Here is a 15,644-nt window from a genome sequence, read left to right as displayed (position 1 = left end):
TAAGAAGTACAATCACCCCTTGCTTTACCAATCTCCAAAGGCCTCTTCATTATAATGGCCTGCATCATACAAAGATATTTGTTGAAATTAACTATGAAATTGAGGTGGTCTGTTAAAGAGTGAATAAAGATGAGGTTGTACTTGAAACTAGGTACATACAACACTCTGACTAAAGTTAACATTGGACCAAGAAATGCATCCCCAATTTTTGTCACTTTCACCCTATATCTATTAGGTAATGTAACTAGAAAAGGATAAGATAAGGTTCTAATGTTATTCAGAAAAGATTTTCTATAGGTCATGTGATTTGAAGCCCCAATATCTAATATCCACAAGTCAATAACTAATTTAGAGCATTTACATACAGTGGTCTCAACAATCTCTTTATAAGTAGAATAAGCTAGAATACATGTCAAGTTTGTAGCTCAACAAGCTATGTTGTTTGAGCTTTCCCCTATTTTTCTTCCTGGAAATTTCTCCAACAGGCTGAGCAGTTGATTGTATCGCTCCTTTGTCAAGTGCTGAAATCCTTGATCATGAGTTACACCTTCAACCACTTCACATTCTGTATGAACATTTGTAGCAGATGTTGCATTCCTCCCTTTTATGAACTTGAAATCCAGTGGAAAGCCATGTATTCTGTAGAAATTATCCCTGGTGTGCCCTGGCTTTTTGCAGTAGTCACAAAAATCGAGACTTGGCAAGTGGATTGCTTGGCTTGTTCGAATTGTATGAGTTGTGAGCAGTACCATTTTCTCTTTGATTGCAATTTCTCCTAAACTTGTTATTCCCAGGTCCATTTACATTCAATGAAGAGACTCCATAACCAATTTGTTTCTTGGCCCGACTTCTCTATGCTTCTCTTCTTGAATGAAAATGGTAAAGGCTTGTGATATACTGGGTAGTGGATTCATCATAGGTATGTTGCCTCTCACTACTGTGTAGACTTCGTTTAAGCCCATTAGGAACTGAATCAACCTTCGATCATGCTCAACCTTGTGCATGTTAGCCTTTGCTCCACAAGTACATTGACAATTGCACTGCGCATGTGCATTCAGGTTATTCAATTTCTCCCAAAGTCTTTTTATTTTTGTGTAATGCCGTGTGATGTCCAAAGCCCCTTGGATAAGGTCGTTAATTTCCTTCTGCAATTGATACAAATTTGCTCCATTAGTTTGATCATATCTATCTTCTAGTTCTTGCCATAATTTCTTGGCATCACCGACATATTGTAGACTATCAGTTAGGTCTTTTGAAAGTGAGTTTAGGATCCACGATGTGACCATGTCATCCCATCGAGCCCACTGATCATAAGTTGTATCATCAGTATTAGGTTTCTTACATTTTCCCGTAATGAATCCAACCTTGTTTTTCATCAATAATGCTCTGAGAACTCCTTTTCTCTAAGATCTATACCCAGTTCCATTGAAGGCAACATGTACCAGTGTCGTTCCGGCACTCTCCGACGGGTGCATGCACATCGGGTTAGTCGATTCCAAATTTTTGGTCGTATTCTGAGTTTCCTTATCTACGGCCATCGATTGAGGACGAATTCTAGAAGACTAGAAGAATTAATCTTTGAATTTTAGGAGAAATCAAAAAATTTCAAAACCCTAGCAGCGAACTGTGAAATGTAGATTTTGATTTTTGCAAAACTAAAAACTGAGATTGAGTGATGAGATTTGACGAAAATGAAGAGAACACCGATGAAAAATTCGAGTTGTGCTTTGATACCATGTCGAGATTGTAACTAAAAGGATGAATCAACCTCCATTGAAGGTTGAGCTTGAGCTCTCATCGTGAGAGAAGAAGAAGCTTCTGGATAGAAAATGAAATTGGGGAAAAATAGTGTACTTTCCTATTCAGTTGAAGTAAGACTTATACACGCGAGAAAAGAGAGTAAGTAACTACTAATTACTAAACTACCCATGTAACTAACTCAACTACTAATCTCCTAAGTCTAGTAACTAACTGATATCAATATAACATAAATAAAACCAACTACACTTGATAATAATCGATAATCTCAATAAAAATGAATACAAAGGGGGATTCAACTCGACAGAAGTGCATGTTAGAAGAAAAGAGGAAATTAAGTGTAATGACTCAATCGGGCATTTTAACTTTTAGAACCCCGTTCTCTAAAAATAAAACTTCCCGTAGGTGCTTGTAATGATTTATGACTTGCGGGGATGGTTGGTTCTGGATTTGGAAGTATTTGGGGTGAAACCGGAACACTTGGTTCCTTAAGTTGGCCTTAAAGTGCTAAGTTTGACTTCGGTCAATATTTTTAGAAAACGACCCCGGAATAGAATTTTGATAATTCCAAGAGCTCCGTATGGTGATTTTGGACTTAGGAGCGTGTTCGAAATTTTATTTGGAAGTCCGTAGTTAAATTAGGCTTGAAATGGCTAAAAATAAGAATTTAAGTTTGGAAGTTTGACCGATGAGTTGACTTTTTGATACTGGAGTCGGATTTGATAGGTTCTGACATCGAACCTAGAAGTTGAAAACTCTTAGTTTCATTAAGCTTGAATTGGGGTATGATTCATGGTTTTAGCGTTGTTTGATGTGATTTAGAAGTTCAACTAAGTTCGTATGATATTTTAGGACTTGTTGGTATATTTGTTTGAAGTCCCGAGGGCCTCGGGTGAGTTTCGGATGGTTAACGGATCAAAAGTTAGACTTAAAAAGCTGCTGCAATTTTCCCTTCTGCTGTATATTCTAGGCTGTGATCGAGCCCCAGATTGAACCCAGATATCGAGCCCACGATCGAGGCCTGAGTCGAAGCCAGGGACGAGGCTCAGTATCGAAGCCACGATCGAAGGTCCAGCTCGAGGGCCAGGATCAAGACCCAAGATCGAATATGATCGAGGCCATGACCATGTCCCAAGCTCGAGGCTTGATCGAGGCCATGACCAAGTCCCAAGCTCGAGGCCATGATCGAGGCCATGACCGAAGTCCAGGCTCGAGGCGTGTTCGAGGCCATGACCAAGTCCCAAGATCGAGGCCATGACCGAAGCCCAGGCTCGAGGGCCACGATCGAAGCCACAATCGAGGCCCAATTCCGAAGGCTGCCTGGGCAGTTTATAAAAGAGGACATTCGTCCCATTTGCCATTTTTGGCGAACGTGAGCTTGAGCAGAGGCGACTTTTGGCAGATTTTCAAGGAAAAAATATTGGGGTAAGTGAGTCTAACTCGGATTTGGTCTACATATACAAGTATATCATTGTTTTCACCATAAATTAGTGTTTTGAGATTTAAATTTGGGAAATTTTTAGAAATCTCATAGAAATGAATTTTTAAGATTTCAGTATCGATTCGGAGTCGGATTTGAGTGAAACTGGTATGGTTGGACTCGTAATTGAATGAGTTTTCGGATTTCGTAACTTTTGTCGGATTCCGAGACGTGGGCTCCACAAATGAATTTTTAATTAATTTCGGAATTTTTATTTAAAATGTAGTATTTTCTTATAGAATTGATTCCTATAATTTTTAGTGATTGTATCGAATTATTTTGGCTAGGTTCGAGTCAGACAGAGTTGGATAATCGTGAAAAAGGCCTTATAGTAGATTAAATTTGAGCAAGACGAGGTAAGTCTCTTGTCTAATCTTGTGAGGGGAAAATTACCCCATAGGGATTAAATTGAATAATTGTTGCTAATTGCGGAGGCTACGTATGTACGAGGTGACGAGAGTCCGTGCGTAGCTACTATTAATGCTAAAGTCCGGATAGTTTAAGACTCAAAGCATAAATTACTTGTGTGAATTGTATTCTTTATTAATTAAAATAATTGATGTATATATTGTGAATTGTTATGAAAAGTAGAAAAATATGAAATTTTTCATATGCTTAATTTTTGTTTAAATTAATTAATTATTAAAAGAAATTATTCTCCTCCCGAATTTATCTTATAATAATTATACTCTCCTTCCGGAGGCACATAAGAAAATGTCCTCCTTTCTTGTGGAGCGGGCCGAACGCCTCGACAGGATAAATGCATCTATGGATTGCGCCGCACGTCCCTCGGCAGTGTACACGACACTCTGGATCGGGTCGTACGTCCTCGACAGAAATCGTGCTTAATAATAATAATTACACGATACTTTAATAATTTATTTCAGCTTGTGAAGCTAATTAATAAATTGAAAAATCTTTGGAATTTAATGAATTATTATTCTTGCTTGTTAAGGAATTAATTGTTACTCCTGTAAATGGGATTTAATTGATAAATTAAAAATTATTTGAATTGAAGGAATTTAATTAATATATTGAGAATTGTTACATTTGAAGGAATTTGATTATTTTCGCTGATTAAATAAATTATTGTAAATTCTGTAAATCATACTGACTTAAATATCCTAGTTTTATTTCAGTTATTATTGACCCATAGTGAGTGTCAAAGTCGGCCATCTCGTCTCTACCACTTCGAGATTAGGCTTGATACTTACTGGGTATACGTTGTTTATGTACTCATACTACACTTGCTGCACTTTTTGTGCAGGATCTGAGACAGGTACTAGTGGAGGACTTATCATTACCTACCCACGTCATCCCGAGGCATAGTGGTGAGCTGCCTTTCTGAGCCGTTCTGCAGCTACCAGTGTCTCTTTTTATATTTACATTCTGTCTATTTTATTTCAGACAGTATTTGGAGTTTTGTATAATCTACTAGATGCTCATTTACTTGTGACACCAGGTCTTGGCACACACATTGGTAGAGTTTGGGTTTATATTTTTCTTGGTTTTGAACTTTATTAATGTATGCTTAATTTATTAGTTGGCTTGCCTAGCTGTAGTGTTGGGCGCCATCACGACCTACAGGTGAAATTGGATCGTGACATTAAAAATGAGAAGATTCCAACCCTAAAATAGCTAATCTTAGGCACTACTGTAATTAATTTTTTAAGTAGTAATCACACTGCTAATAAATACTAGGAATGACTTTTAAGTAAATGAGAAGATTCCATTCCTAGTCCCTAGAATATCATAATCTTAGGTAGGGGGTTCAAAATCGAACCGAAATCGAAACTTAATGGCTTATTGGTATCGGGTTAACGATTTAACGGACGGGGAACAAATTGAAATTTTTTTATTAACGGCTTATTGGTTTGGGGGCGAATTATTCAATTTTATTAACGGATAATCGGTTAACCCGTTAAGATATATATATATATATATATATATATATATATATATATATATATATATATATATATATATATATATATAAAATTTATTTTTATCCATATTACTGCTCTAGACAATTGTACGAAGTGCAAAGTAAATTGTACTGATTGCTTGGAAGTATATTCTTAAACAGTAAGAAATCTGTTCAAATGATATTGTTGGTGTATTCTGTTGTGCACTTCTCGTGATAATTTCCTCCAACTCCAACTCCTCCTTTCTTGTACCTGAAACTGGACACTAAGTTCACGTTAAGATTATCATGAGAAACATGGCTAGAGTTTTGTTCAATAGACTGATCATTTGTGTGGTTTTCGTTGCACCATCGAATGATAAGGAGATTGTAGAGGCCAAGTAAGACGACTGCTACTCAGATAATGATAAGAGCACAATTCAAAGTGGATACAGTGATTGATCTTTATAGATTACTTCTCTTTTGATATCCAGTATTTGATTCTAGTAATATGGCCCCATGGTATAATTTAGTTGATATATATGTATGAGAAATGTTGACTATATTATTGTCTCGGGATATACTCCCCAACACTGTTAAAGTATGCTAAGTTTCAATCAACTGAAACTAAACCGATAACCGTTCGATAACCGCCCGATAATAGCTAAACCGATACCAATCCTCCCGATATCTTATCGGGTAGCTAGCGGATTAATACATTTAAAAATCGATAACCGATAAGACAAACCGTTAAAAGTAAATAACTGCCCGATCTGCCCGATAAGCAGCCCTAATCTTAGGCACTACTATCATCCATTTTTTAATTAGCAGTGTAATTCACACTACAAATAAATACTATGAATGACTTTTCAGTAAGGAATCGTTTTTGATAGATTGTATTAAGGAAAATAAAATATGTACTAGTTTTGGTATTATCAATTCTTTATTGGCAATATTTTTCAACTTATATATAATTAATATTTGTGTTAGTTATACACATTATTCAGTACGATTTTTATATACAGTAATCCATGGCATTAACGATACCATGGTTTTTAATGCATGAATAAGCATGTATAAAAACAGAACTGATCTTTTAAAATCTTTAATAAACTAAATAGTTGATCGGAAATAATTTTAGTATAACTAATTCTAGCATTACTAATACATATTATTGTTATACACCTTACTAAACGACCCCTAAATGATTTAATAATACTGAATATATATTCTTTTGCTTTTTTTTATTTTTTATTTATTAGAGGAGGAGCTTCTTTGTGTGTGTGTGTGTGTGTTTGGGGGGGGGGGGGGGGGGTTCGTGAACATTTACAATCTATCACAAAAAAAAAGAAAGAAGGAAATTTACAATTCAAAGATAACGTGGGTTGACAGCAAATGGTCACGTAGAAAACAACACATTTTCACGTATATTATTTAACATGTTCACTGTTTCACAGCTCATTTGCACGTCTTTTACATTGTCTTAACATGCCTTCTGTCATGGGCGGCTTTCCAACCATGCCCCATGACCCCTTGGACGCGTCCCGTGGCGTCCTGGCCAGCCTCCCAACACCCGTCGTCACGGTCGGCCCCGTGGTCTCGGCAGCTCCAAGTGACAAGCGCGCATGTGCCTCTATCGCCCCACCGATAACCATCGCCAGCGCCCAGCCACAGGCAGATGCCAATAGCGCCATGCGCGCAGACCCTGATTCTAAAGACAAAGTTGCTGCCAACGGACTTGTTGCTGCTTTGTAGAGGACTAAGTCCTTTTCATTGTAAATATAGAGTAGTTTTGCTGCATTTTCTTTAAGTGTGATTTTCCAGCTTTCATAGGTCTAGTCATGTAACTTTGGTTTATTTTTTTTAAGCATTATTAAGGGGGACCAAGCAATCAAAACTTTCAAGCAAGCAAACAATTCTCTGTACTGGTGTCTCTCCCCCCCGACACCGTCTTGTTTTCTGTAATAGCTTTCATTCAATGCAATCAAGCTTTCTTTCATTCTCAATTCTCTTTTCTGCTCTCTTTCAATTGCTCATGACATTGGTTTTCCCGTACGGCACTGACAATCTAGTCTAGCGTACGGAGGGGACCTCAGTTGGCGGACAGCAACCGTACTGACATCGGTTGCCTAGCCTTACGTCGCCCTTCCAAGGAACTTCAGGAAGGCGCCGCGTAACAGTTGGTATCAGAGCCTAGGCTCGACATCGGACGAGGGATCACATTGCAATTACCACCATTTCTGACCATGGTGAATTATGGGGATCGCATCGCGACCCTTGAGGGAACGGTTGACGCATTACGGCCCATCGTGGAAATGGTGCCTGATTTAAAGACCAGCCTAGTGCAAAGGTTGGACGACCTGGACCGCAGACTCATCCAGGCTGAAGTTGACATAGAAAACATCAGTCGCGACTCTGAAGGAGACCGGCAAATGGCAGCCACAGAGGCAGCTGAAATTTTTGGTAAATTTGAGGTCCTCCAGCAGGAGCATGTCGAGGATTTAGCCAACAGGGAACAAGAGGCAGACATGGTGACTGCCATGCAACAAACTATAGACAACTTGACAGGCCAGCTCAACGTTGTCAATGCTGCTTTACAAGGCCTACTTCGAGGAGGCGGAAACCAATTTGGGGGTGGTGTGAACCTCGCTCCTATGGCACAAAAGCTGAAAATTCCTGAGCCAAAGCCATACAGTGGAGCTCGGAATGCCAAAGAAGTGGAAAATTTTATTTTCGACATCGAGCAATACTTCGATGCCGTGGGAGGCCTAGAAGAAGCTAAGAAGGTAGCAACTGCTGCCATGTATCTTCAGGGTGATGCCAAACTCTGGTGGCGGGTGAAGTACGAAGCCATCAAGGCTGGTGAAGATGCCCTCGAGACATGGGCGGAACTGAAGGCAGCCATACGCCTACAGTTTTTCCCCGAAAATATTGAGTACAATGCCAGGAGAAAGTTGCGGGAGCTCCGCCAGACCAAATTAGTGCGAGATTACGTGCGGAAATTCTCCGCGCTCATGCTGAACATCCGTAACATGGGGGACAAAGACAAACTCTTCACCTTCCTGGAAGGGTTGAAACCTTATGCCCGGATGGAGTTGCAGAGATAAAGGGTAGACACGTTGCCTAAGGCAATCCAAGCAGCAGAGTGCCTTGGGGATTACCAAGTGGAAGCCCGGAAGGATAGGCCTCAACAGCCTGTCCGAGGAGGATACAAAGGGGGCCAACCAAACACTGGTGGCCCTAGCAGAAGTGGAGGAGACCGGAGTGCACCCAAATCCAAGGCTCCCTCTTCCGGCAGTACTAGTGCTGCATCTAACAACAATGATCGGGGGAGGAAGCCCCCCTCAGGATGTCGTCATTACGGCGGACCACATTGGAATAATGAATGCCCACATGTACAGATAAACGCCCATCAAGCTTTTGAGGATGGGACGGATGATGACGCCGATGATGCGGACCAGACCGAGCCAGTAGGTGCATTCAATGCAATTGTTGGCTCCATTTCTGAGCCCTTAGCGGGAACCAGTGCCGGTATCCGCAAGAAGAAGTACCCTTGTCCAATTGCCAAGAAAGGAAATAAGAAGGCGAATTTGAGGACTCCTCCTCATCAAGAGAGGACCTTAATGTTCGTTGACATGAAGGTAAATGGCAAGCCCATTCGGGCAATGATAGATATGGGTGCCACCCACAACTACTTAGCCTCGACTCAGGTGGAGCGTCTTGGACTAGTTGTAGGAAAGGGAAAAGGTCGTGTGAAGGCTATCAACTCACCACCTCAACCAGTGGGTGGAATAGCCAAAGAAGTACCAGTGAAGCTTGGCCCTTATGAAGGAAAGTTCAACCTGCGCGTAGTGATCATAGATGACTTTGAGTTAATAGTGGGGTTGGAATTCCTGAGACAGACCAATACCATGCCCGCACCGTATGTAGACATGCTACTGATGATGGGAGCAAAAGGGGCCAAGCCCTGCATTATTCCGTGCATTCCCATGAAGATGGCAGCCGAGAACATCTCGGCCTTGCAGTTGAAGATGGGAGTAAAAAGACATGAACCCATTTTCCTGGCTACCCTCTGCATGGAAGATATAAAATGCTCCTCGGGTCCCATTCCTGCACCCGAAGGAGTTGCTTCTGGAATTTGAAGACATCATGTCACAAGACATGCCAAAGCACCTTCCGCCTAGGCGAACTGTGGACTATGAGATTGAGTTGGTGCCGGGTGCGAAGCCACCTGCTCGGGCGCCGTATAGAATGTCACAACCCGAACTCTCTGAGCTTCGGAGACAATTGACGGAAATGCTAGACACAGGGATCATCGTGCCCTCCAAGTCCCTATACGGGTCCCCTGTGCTATTCCAAAAGAAACATGATAGTAGTTTACGACTCTGCGTGGATTACCGGGCTCTAAACAAAATCCCCGTGAAAAACAAGTACCCTATTCCGCTAATGGCAGACTTGTTTGATAGACTGGGTGGTGCGACAGTATTCACCAAAATAGACCTGAGGACAGGTTATTGGCAAGTTCGGATTGCAGATGGTGATGAGCACAAGACGACCTGTGTGACAAGATATGGGTCGTACGACTTCCTGGTTATGCCCTTTGGCTTGACTAACGCGCCAGCCACATTTTGCACCTTGATGAACCAAGTCTTCCGAGAATACATTGATGAATTCGTCGTGGTTTATTTGGATGACATTGTGGTATATAGCCAGACACTGGAAGAACACCTGGAGCATTTACGGAAGGTCCTAGCCCGATTGCGGGAGCACGAATTATATGCGAAGCTATCCAAGTGCTCCTTTGCTTAGAAACAAATTGACTTCCTCGGACATGTCATCGAGGAAGGGAGGATCAAGATGGACCAGCAGTAGATTCAGGCCATTACAGAATGGCCGCCTCCTAAGGATATACATGCCTTGAGGTCGTTCCTTGGTCTATGCAACTTCTATCGGCGTTTTGTGAAAAGTTACTCCCTCATTGCAGTGCCGCTGACAGAACTTCTCAAGAAGGCCACCCCGTGGGATTGGGGCCCCAAGCAGGCAGAGGCCTTCAACGCATTGAAGATGGCTGTGTCTAGTAGCCCAGTCTTGGCCCTCCCTGACTTGGCCAAGCCATTCGAAGTGCAAACGGATGCCTCCGACTATGCACTTGGTGGAGTATTGCTACAAGAAGGGCATCCCGTAGCGTACGAGAGCCGAAAACTGAAGGATGCAGAGCGGCGCTATGCCGCCCATGAGAAAGAATTATTGGATGTCATTCATTGCTTATGCCTTTGGAGGCATTATCTACTGGGAGCCCCATTCGTGGTCAAGACAAACAACACAGCCGTTAGCCATTTCATGACCCAGCCAAAGCTGAATGGTCGACAGGCTAGGTGGCAGGAACTCCTAGCGGAATTTTACTTCAACCTGGAGTACCGAAGTGGAAAGACCAATCATGTTGCTGATGCACTCAGTCAGAGAGCTGATCTAGCATCGATGTGTGTACTCGCCGCCCTAAAGGGAAGCGAAGTAACCACCACCATAAAAGACCAGATACAAGATCTACTCATCAAGGATCCTGCTGCACAGTATTTGGTTGATTTGGTAGGACAGGGCAAGACTTGCCAGTTCTACACCGAAGATGGTTTCCTGAAGGTGAAAGGGGACCGACTTTATGTTCCTAAAGGAGGAGATCTGCGATAGGCTCTTCTTGCAGAATGCCACGATACTTTGTGGGCCGGTCATCCCGGCGAGGAACACACCATGGCATTACTTCGCCGTGCATATTATTGGCCTCAAATGGTCGATGACGTCGCTCAGTATGTGAAGACTTGTCTAGTATGCCAGAAAGATAAGTCAGACCGCTTGATGCAGGCAGGGCTCTTAGAACCACTAGGTGTCCCAAAAAGACCTTGGGAAAGCGTTTCCCTGGACTTCATCACCGGATTACCCAAGGTCGGAGATCTCACAACTATCTTGGTTGTGGTGGATCGGTTTTCCAAGTATGCTACCTTTATAGCAGCCCCACAATATATATCAGCAGAAGATACAGCTCGACTATTCTTCTCTCATGTCGTCAAATATTGGGGCTTACCTAAAGACATTGTTAGTGATCGCGACTCACGCTTCACTAGCAATTTTTGGACCCAACTCTTTAAGTGCCTCGGGTCAAAATTGAGTCATAGCTCAAGTTTTCATCCACAATCTGATGGCCAGACGGAGCGATTCAATGGCATGCTAGAGGAATATCTCCGGCACTTTGTGACCGGATCGCAAAAGAATTGGGTGAAGCTTCTGGATGCTGCTCAACTTGGTTTCAATTCACAAAAGAGCTCAAGTACCAACAAAAGTGCTTTTGAAATTGTTACTGGACAGCAACCGCTACTCCCACACATGGTGAACGCACCAAACATGTCAAAATCTCCTCGGGCTGCTAGCTTCTCAAAAGAATGGAAGCAAAATTTGGAGATAGTGTGGAGCTATCTTGTCAAAGCCCAAAAGCGGATGAAGAGGCATGCTGATCAGAATTGCCGCTTTGTTGAATACTAGGTGGGAGACAAAGTGATGGTCAAAATCCCAAAGCGGTACTTGTTTGCAGGTGTTCATGACCCTCACCTATTGCAAAAATATATTGGACCCTTGTCCATTGAAAGGCACATTGGGAAAGTTGCATACCGGGTGGATACCCCAGCTTGGTGGAAAATCCATCCTTTTTTCCATGTCAGTCTCCTGAAACCTTTTCGGGAAGATATGGAGGATCCTTCACGAAGCCAGCTCACAATACCAAGTATTCGAGGCCCCAATTCAACTGGGAAAAGGCATGCTGAAGATATTCTTGATGATCGAGTGATTCACGCCTCAAGAAAAGATCACCAGGAGTTCTTGGTGAAATGGCAGGGTTGTGATGCAGAGGAGAATACTTGGGAGAGGGGAACAAAACTCAAAGCCTACAAGAGCCTGATTGATGATTACTTTGCAAGGAAGGCACCGAGGACATTGCCAACTCAGGTGGGGGAGAATGTCATGGGCGGCTTTCCAACCATGCCCCATGACCCCTTGGATGCGCCCCGTGGCGTCCTGGCTAGCCTACCAATGCCCGCCGCCACGGTTGGCCCCGTGGTCTCGGCAGCTCCAAGTGACAAGCACGCATGTGCCTCTGTCGCCCCACCGATAGCTATCGCCAGCGCCCGGCCACAGGCAGATGCCAACAGCGCCGCGCGCGTAGACAATGCCGCGCGCGCAGACCCTGATGCTAAAGACAAAGTTGCTGCCAACGGACTTGTTGCTGCTTTGTAGAAGACTAAGTCCTTTTTATTGTAAATATAGAGTAGTTTTGGTGCATTTTCTTTAAGTGTGATTTTCCAGCTTTTATAGGTCTAGTCATGTAACTTTGATTTATTTTTTTTTAAGCATTATTAAGGGGGACCAAGCAATCAAAACTTTCAAGCAAGCAAATAATTCTCTGTACTGGTGTCTCTCCCCCGACACCGTCTTGTTTTCTGTAATAGCTTTCATTCAATGCAATCAAGCTTTCTTTCATTCTCAATTCTCTTTTCTGCTCTCTTTCAATTGCTCATGACATTGATTTTCCCGTACGGCACTGACAATCTAGTCTAGCGTACGGAGGGGGACCTCAGTTGGCGGACGGCAACCGTACTGACATCAGTTGCTTAGCCTTACGTCGCCCTTCCAAGGAACTTTAGGAAGGCACCACGTAACACTTCACATGCCATGAAGTGCTCTGCATGCAACCTTTGGGGGGGGGGGAGAGAACGGCATAAAATTATTGAAATATATACTTTATAGAAAGAAAGATTTATTGGCATGACTACAATAATTTTTTATTTAAAGATGAACCACATTATATGAAGTCGATCTAGAGTAGACTTTTAGTTTCTAACACTTGGTTTAATTTGTAATGGGAAAACTTCATATAACAACAGTTGCTTTTAGCAAAGGTACTGTTACGCGGCGCTTTCCTGAAGTTCCTTGGAAGGGCGACGTAAGGCTAAGCAACCGATATCAGTGCGGTTGCTATGCGCCAACCGAGGTCCTCATCGTACGCTAGACTAGATTGTCAGTGCCGTACGGGAAAACCAATGTCGTAAGCAATTGAGCAGCGAAAAATGAGCAATTGATGATGAAAGCTGATGATTGTATTGATGATGATAAAAGCTATTACAATATGCAATAAGGTGTCAGAGGGGAGAGACACCAGTACAGAGAATTATTTGAATGCTTGAATGTTTGAATGCTTTGGTCCCCCTTAATAATGCTTAAAAAAAATAAACCAAAGTTACATGAGTTGACCTAAGAAAGCTGTAGAAGCACACTGAAAATGAATGAAGTAAAACTACTCTATAATTACAATGAAAAGGACTTAGTCTTCTATGGAAGCAAGTCCGATGGCAGCAACTTTGTCTTGAGCATCAGGGTCTGCGCGCGCATTGCTGTGGGCGCGCGTGGCACTATTTGGATCTGCCAGCGGCGGGGCGCTGGTGCTTGGCATTGGGTCTGCGCGTGCGGCATTGTCGGTGCGCGCGGCGCTGATGGAATTCGCCAGCCGCTGGGCGCTGGCACTGATTATCGGTGGGGCGACAGAGGCGCATGCTCGCTTGTCACTTGGCGCTGCCGAGACCACGGGGCCGACCGTGGCGCTAGGCGTTGGGAGGCTTGCCGGGACGCCACGAGGCATGTCCAAGGGGTCATGGGTCGATGATGGAAAGCAGCCCATGAAATTCTCCCCCACCTGAGTTGGCGACGTCCTCGGAGCCTTACCTGCCGGATGATGATGATTGGTCAGGCTCTTGTTGGCTGGGAGGTCTGTTCCCCTCAGTGTTGTGAGATGTCTTTCTGAATGATCTTCCATGTATTTATGAAATGGTTGGAGGCGGCTGACATGGAAGACTGGATAGATTTTCCACCAGGCTGGTGTGTTCAGCTGGTATGTGGATTTCCCGATGCGCCTTTCACTGGAAAAAGGCCCGATGTAATTTTGCAATAGGCGAGGATCTTGGGTCCTCTTTGCAAACAAGTTTCGCCTCGGGGTTCTTACCATCACTTTGTCCCCTGCTTGATGTTGGACATAGCGACGGTTTTGTTTGGCATACCTCGTTGCCCTCTCCTGGGCATTGACAAGATAGCTCTGCACTATCTTCAAAGTTTGCTCCCATTCTGTCAAGAAACTGGAAGCTCGATGAGATGATGGCATGTTTGGTGCATTCACATTTTGTGGGAGTAGCGGTTGTTGTCCGTTAACAATTTCAAAAGCGCTTTTGTTTGTATGGGCACACTTTTGTGAATTAAAACACAGCTGAGCAGCATCTAGAAGCTTTACCCAATGTGTTTGTGACCCGGTTGCAAATTGGTGGAGATATTCCTTCAGCATGTCATTGAACTGGTCTGTTTGATCATATGTTTGCTGATGATGATGGTTTGAGTTGTAACTCAATTTGGATCCGAGGCAACTGAAAAGTTGGGTCCAAAACTTGCTAGTGAAGCGTGGGTCGCAGTCACTAATGATGTTGCTGGGCATACCCCAATGTTTGACAACATGAGAGAAGAAGAGTCGAGCTGTATCTTCTGCCGATATGTTCTGTGGGGCTGCGATGAAAGTAGCATACTTGGAAAATTGGTCTACTACCACCATGATGGTTGCATGATTTCCGACCTTGGGTAATCCTGTGATGAAATTCAGGGAAATGCTTTCCCAAGGTCTCTGTGGGACAGGTAGTGGCTCCAAGAGTCCCGCTTGTGCTGAGTGATCTGACTTGGCCTTTTGGAATGCTTGACAAGTCTTCACACAATGAGGGGCGCCATAAGCTGTTGGACCCCGATGATGTGATGTATGTTTGATGATGTTGAGGGCAGCCGGAACCGTGGGTTCAGGTCTATTGGTTCCCTCCTTAAATTGCATGGCCGTGATGTTTCCAGCGGCCATCTTCTTAGATATGCACGGTATGGTGTTGGGTTTGGCCCCGTTGTCTCCCATCATTAGGAGCATGTTGGCATATGGTACCGGGATCGTGTTGGTTTGCCTGAGGAATTCCAATCCCACTATCAGTTCGAAGTCATCGATGATAGCTATGCGTAGGTCGAATATTCCCTTGTATGGGCCAAGCTGGATTGGCGCTTCTTTGGCTATTCCACTCACTTGCTGAGATGGAGAGTTGATAGCCTTGACACGACCCTTGCATTTTTGCACTGCTAGACCGAGGCGTTGCACCTGAGTTGAGGCCAGGTAGTTGTGGCTAGCACCCATGTCTATCAATGCCCGAATAGGTCTGCCGTTTACTTTCATGTCAACGAACATTAGGGTCCTCTTTTGTGATGTGGAAGGTCTCTCGTCCGCCTTTCCTTTCCCTTTCTTGTCGATTGGGAATGCCTTCTTCTTGGGGTTGCCAACACTGGTTCCCGCCAAGGTATCATAAATGGAGCCAACAAATGCGTTGAAGGCCCCTACCTGTTCTTCGCCGACTGAGCCGTCCTGATCTGACTCATCATCGTCAACAGTTTGTTGAG

General features: G+C 43.4%; 1 protein-coding gene across 1 annotated transcript; it reads right to left on the bottom strand.

Annotated features, from left to right (window-relative positions):
- Nucleotides 1-806: 806 nt before the first annotated feature.
- Nucleotides 807-1,376, bottom strand: LOC138900295 (uncharacterized). The gene has a single exon (XM_070187018.1). It carries the CDS (start codon nt 1,374-1,376, stop codon nt 807-809), a length of 570 nt encoding a protein of 189 aa, XP_070043119.1.
- Nucleotides 1,377-15,644: the final 14,268 nt, after the last annotated feature.

This window comes from Nicotiana tomentosiformis, chromosome 10 (genome assembly GCF_000390325.3).
Source record: "Nicotiana tomentosiformis chromosome 10, ASM39032v3, whole genome shotgun sequence".
Taxonomy (NCBI): Eukaryota; Viridiplantae; Streptophyta; class Magnoliopsida; order Solanales; family Solanaceae; genus Nicotiana; species Nicotiana tomentosiformis.
Note: the sequence above shows the minus strand (reverse complement) of the source record. Positions and strands in the feature narration are given on the sequence as shown.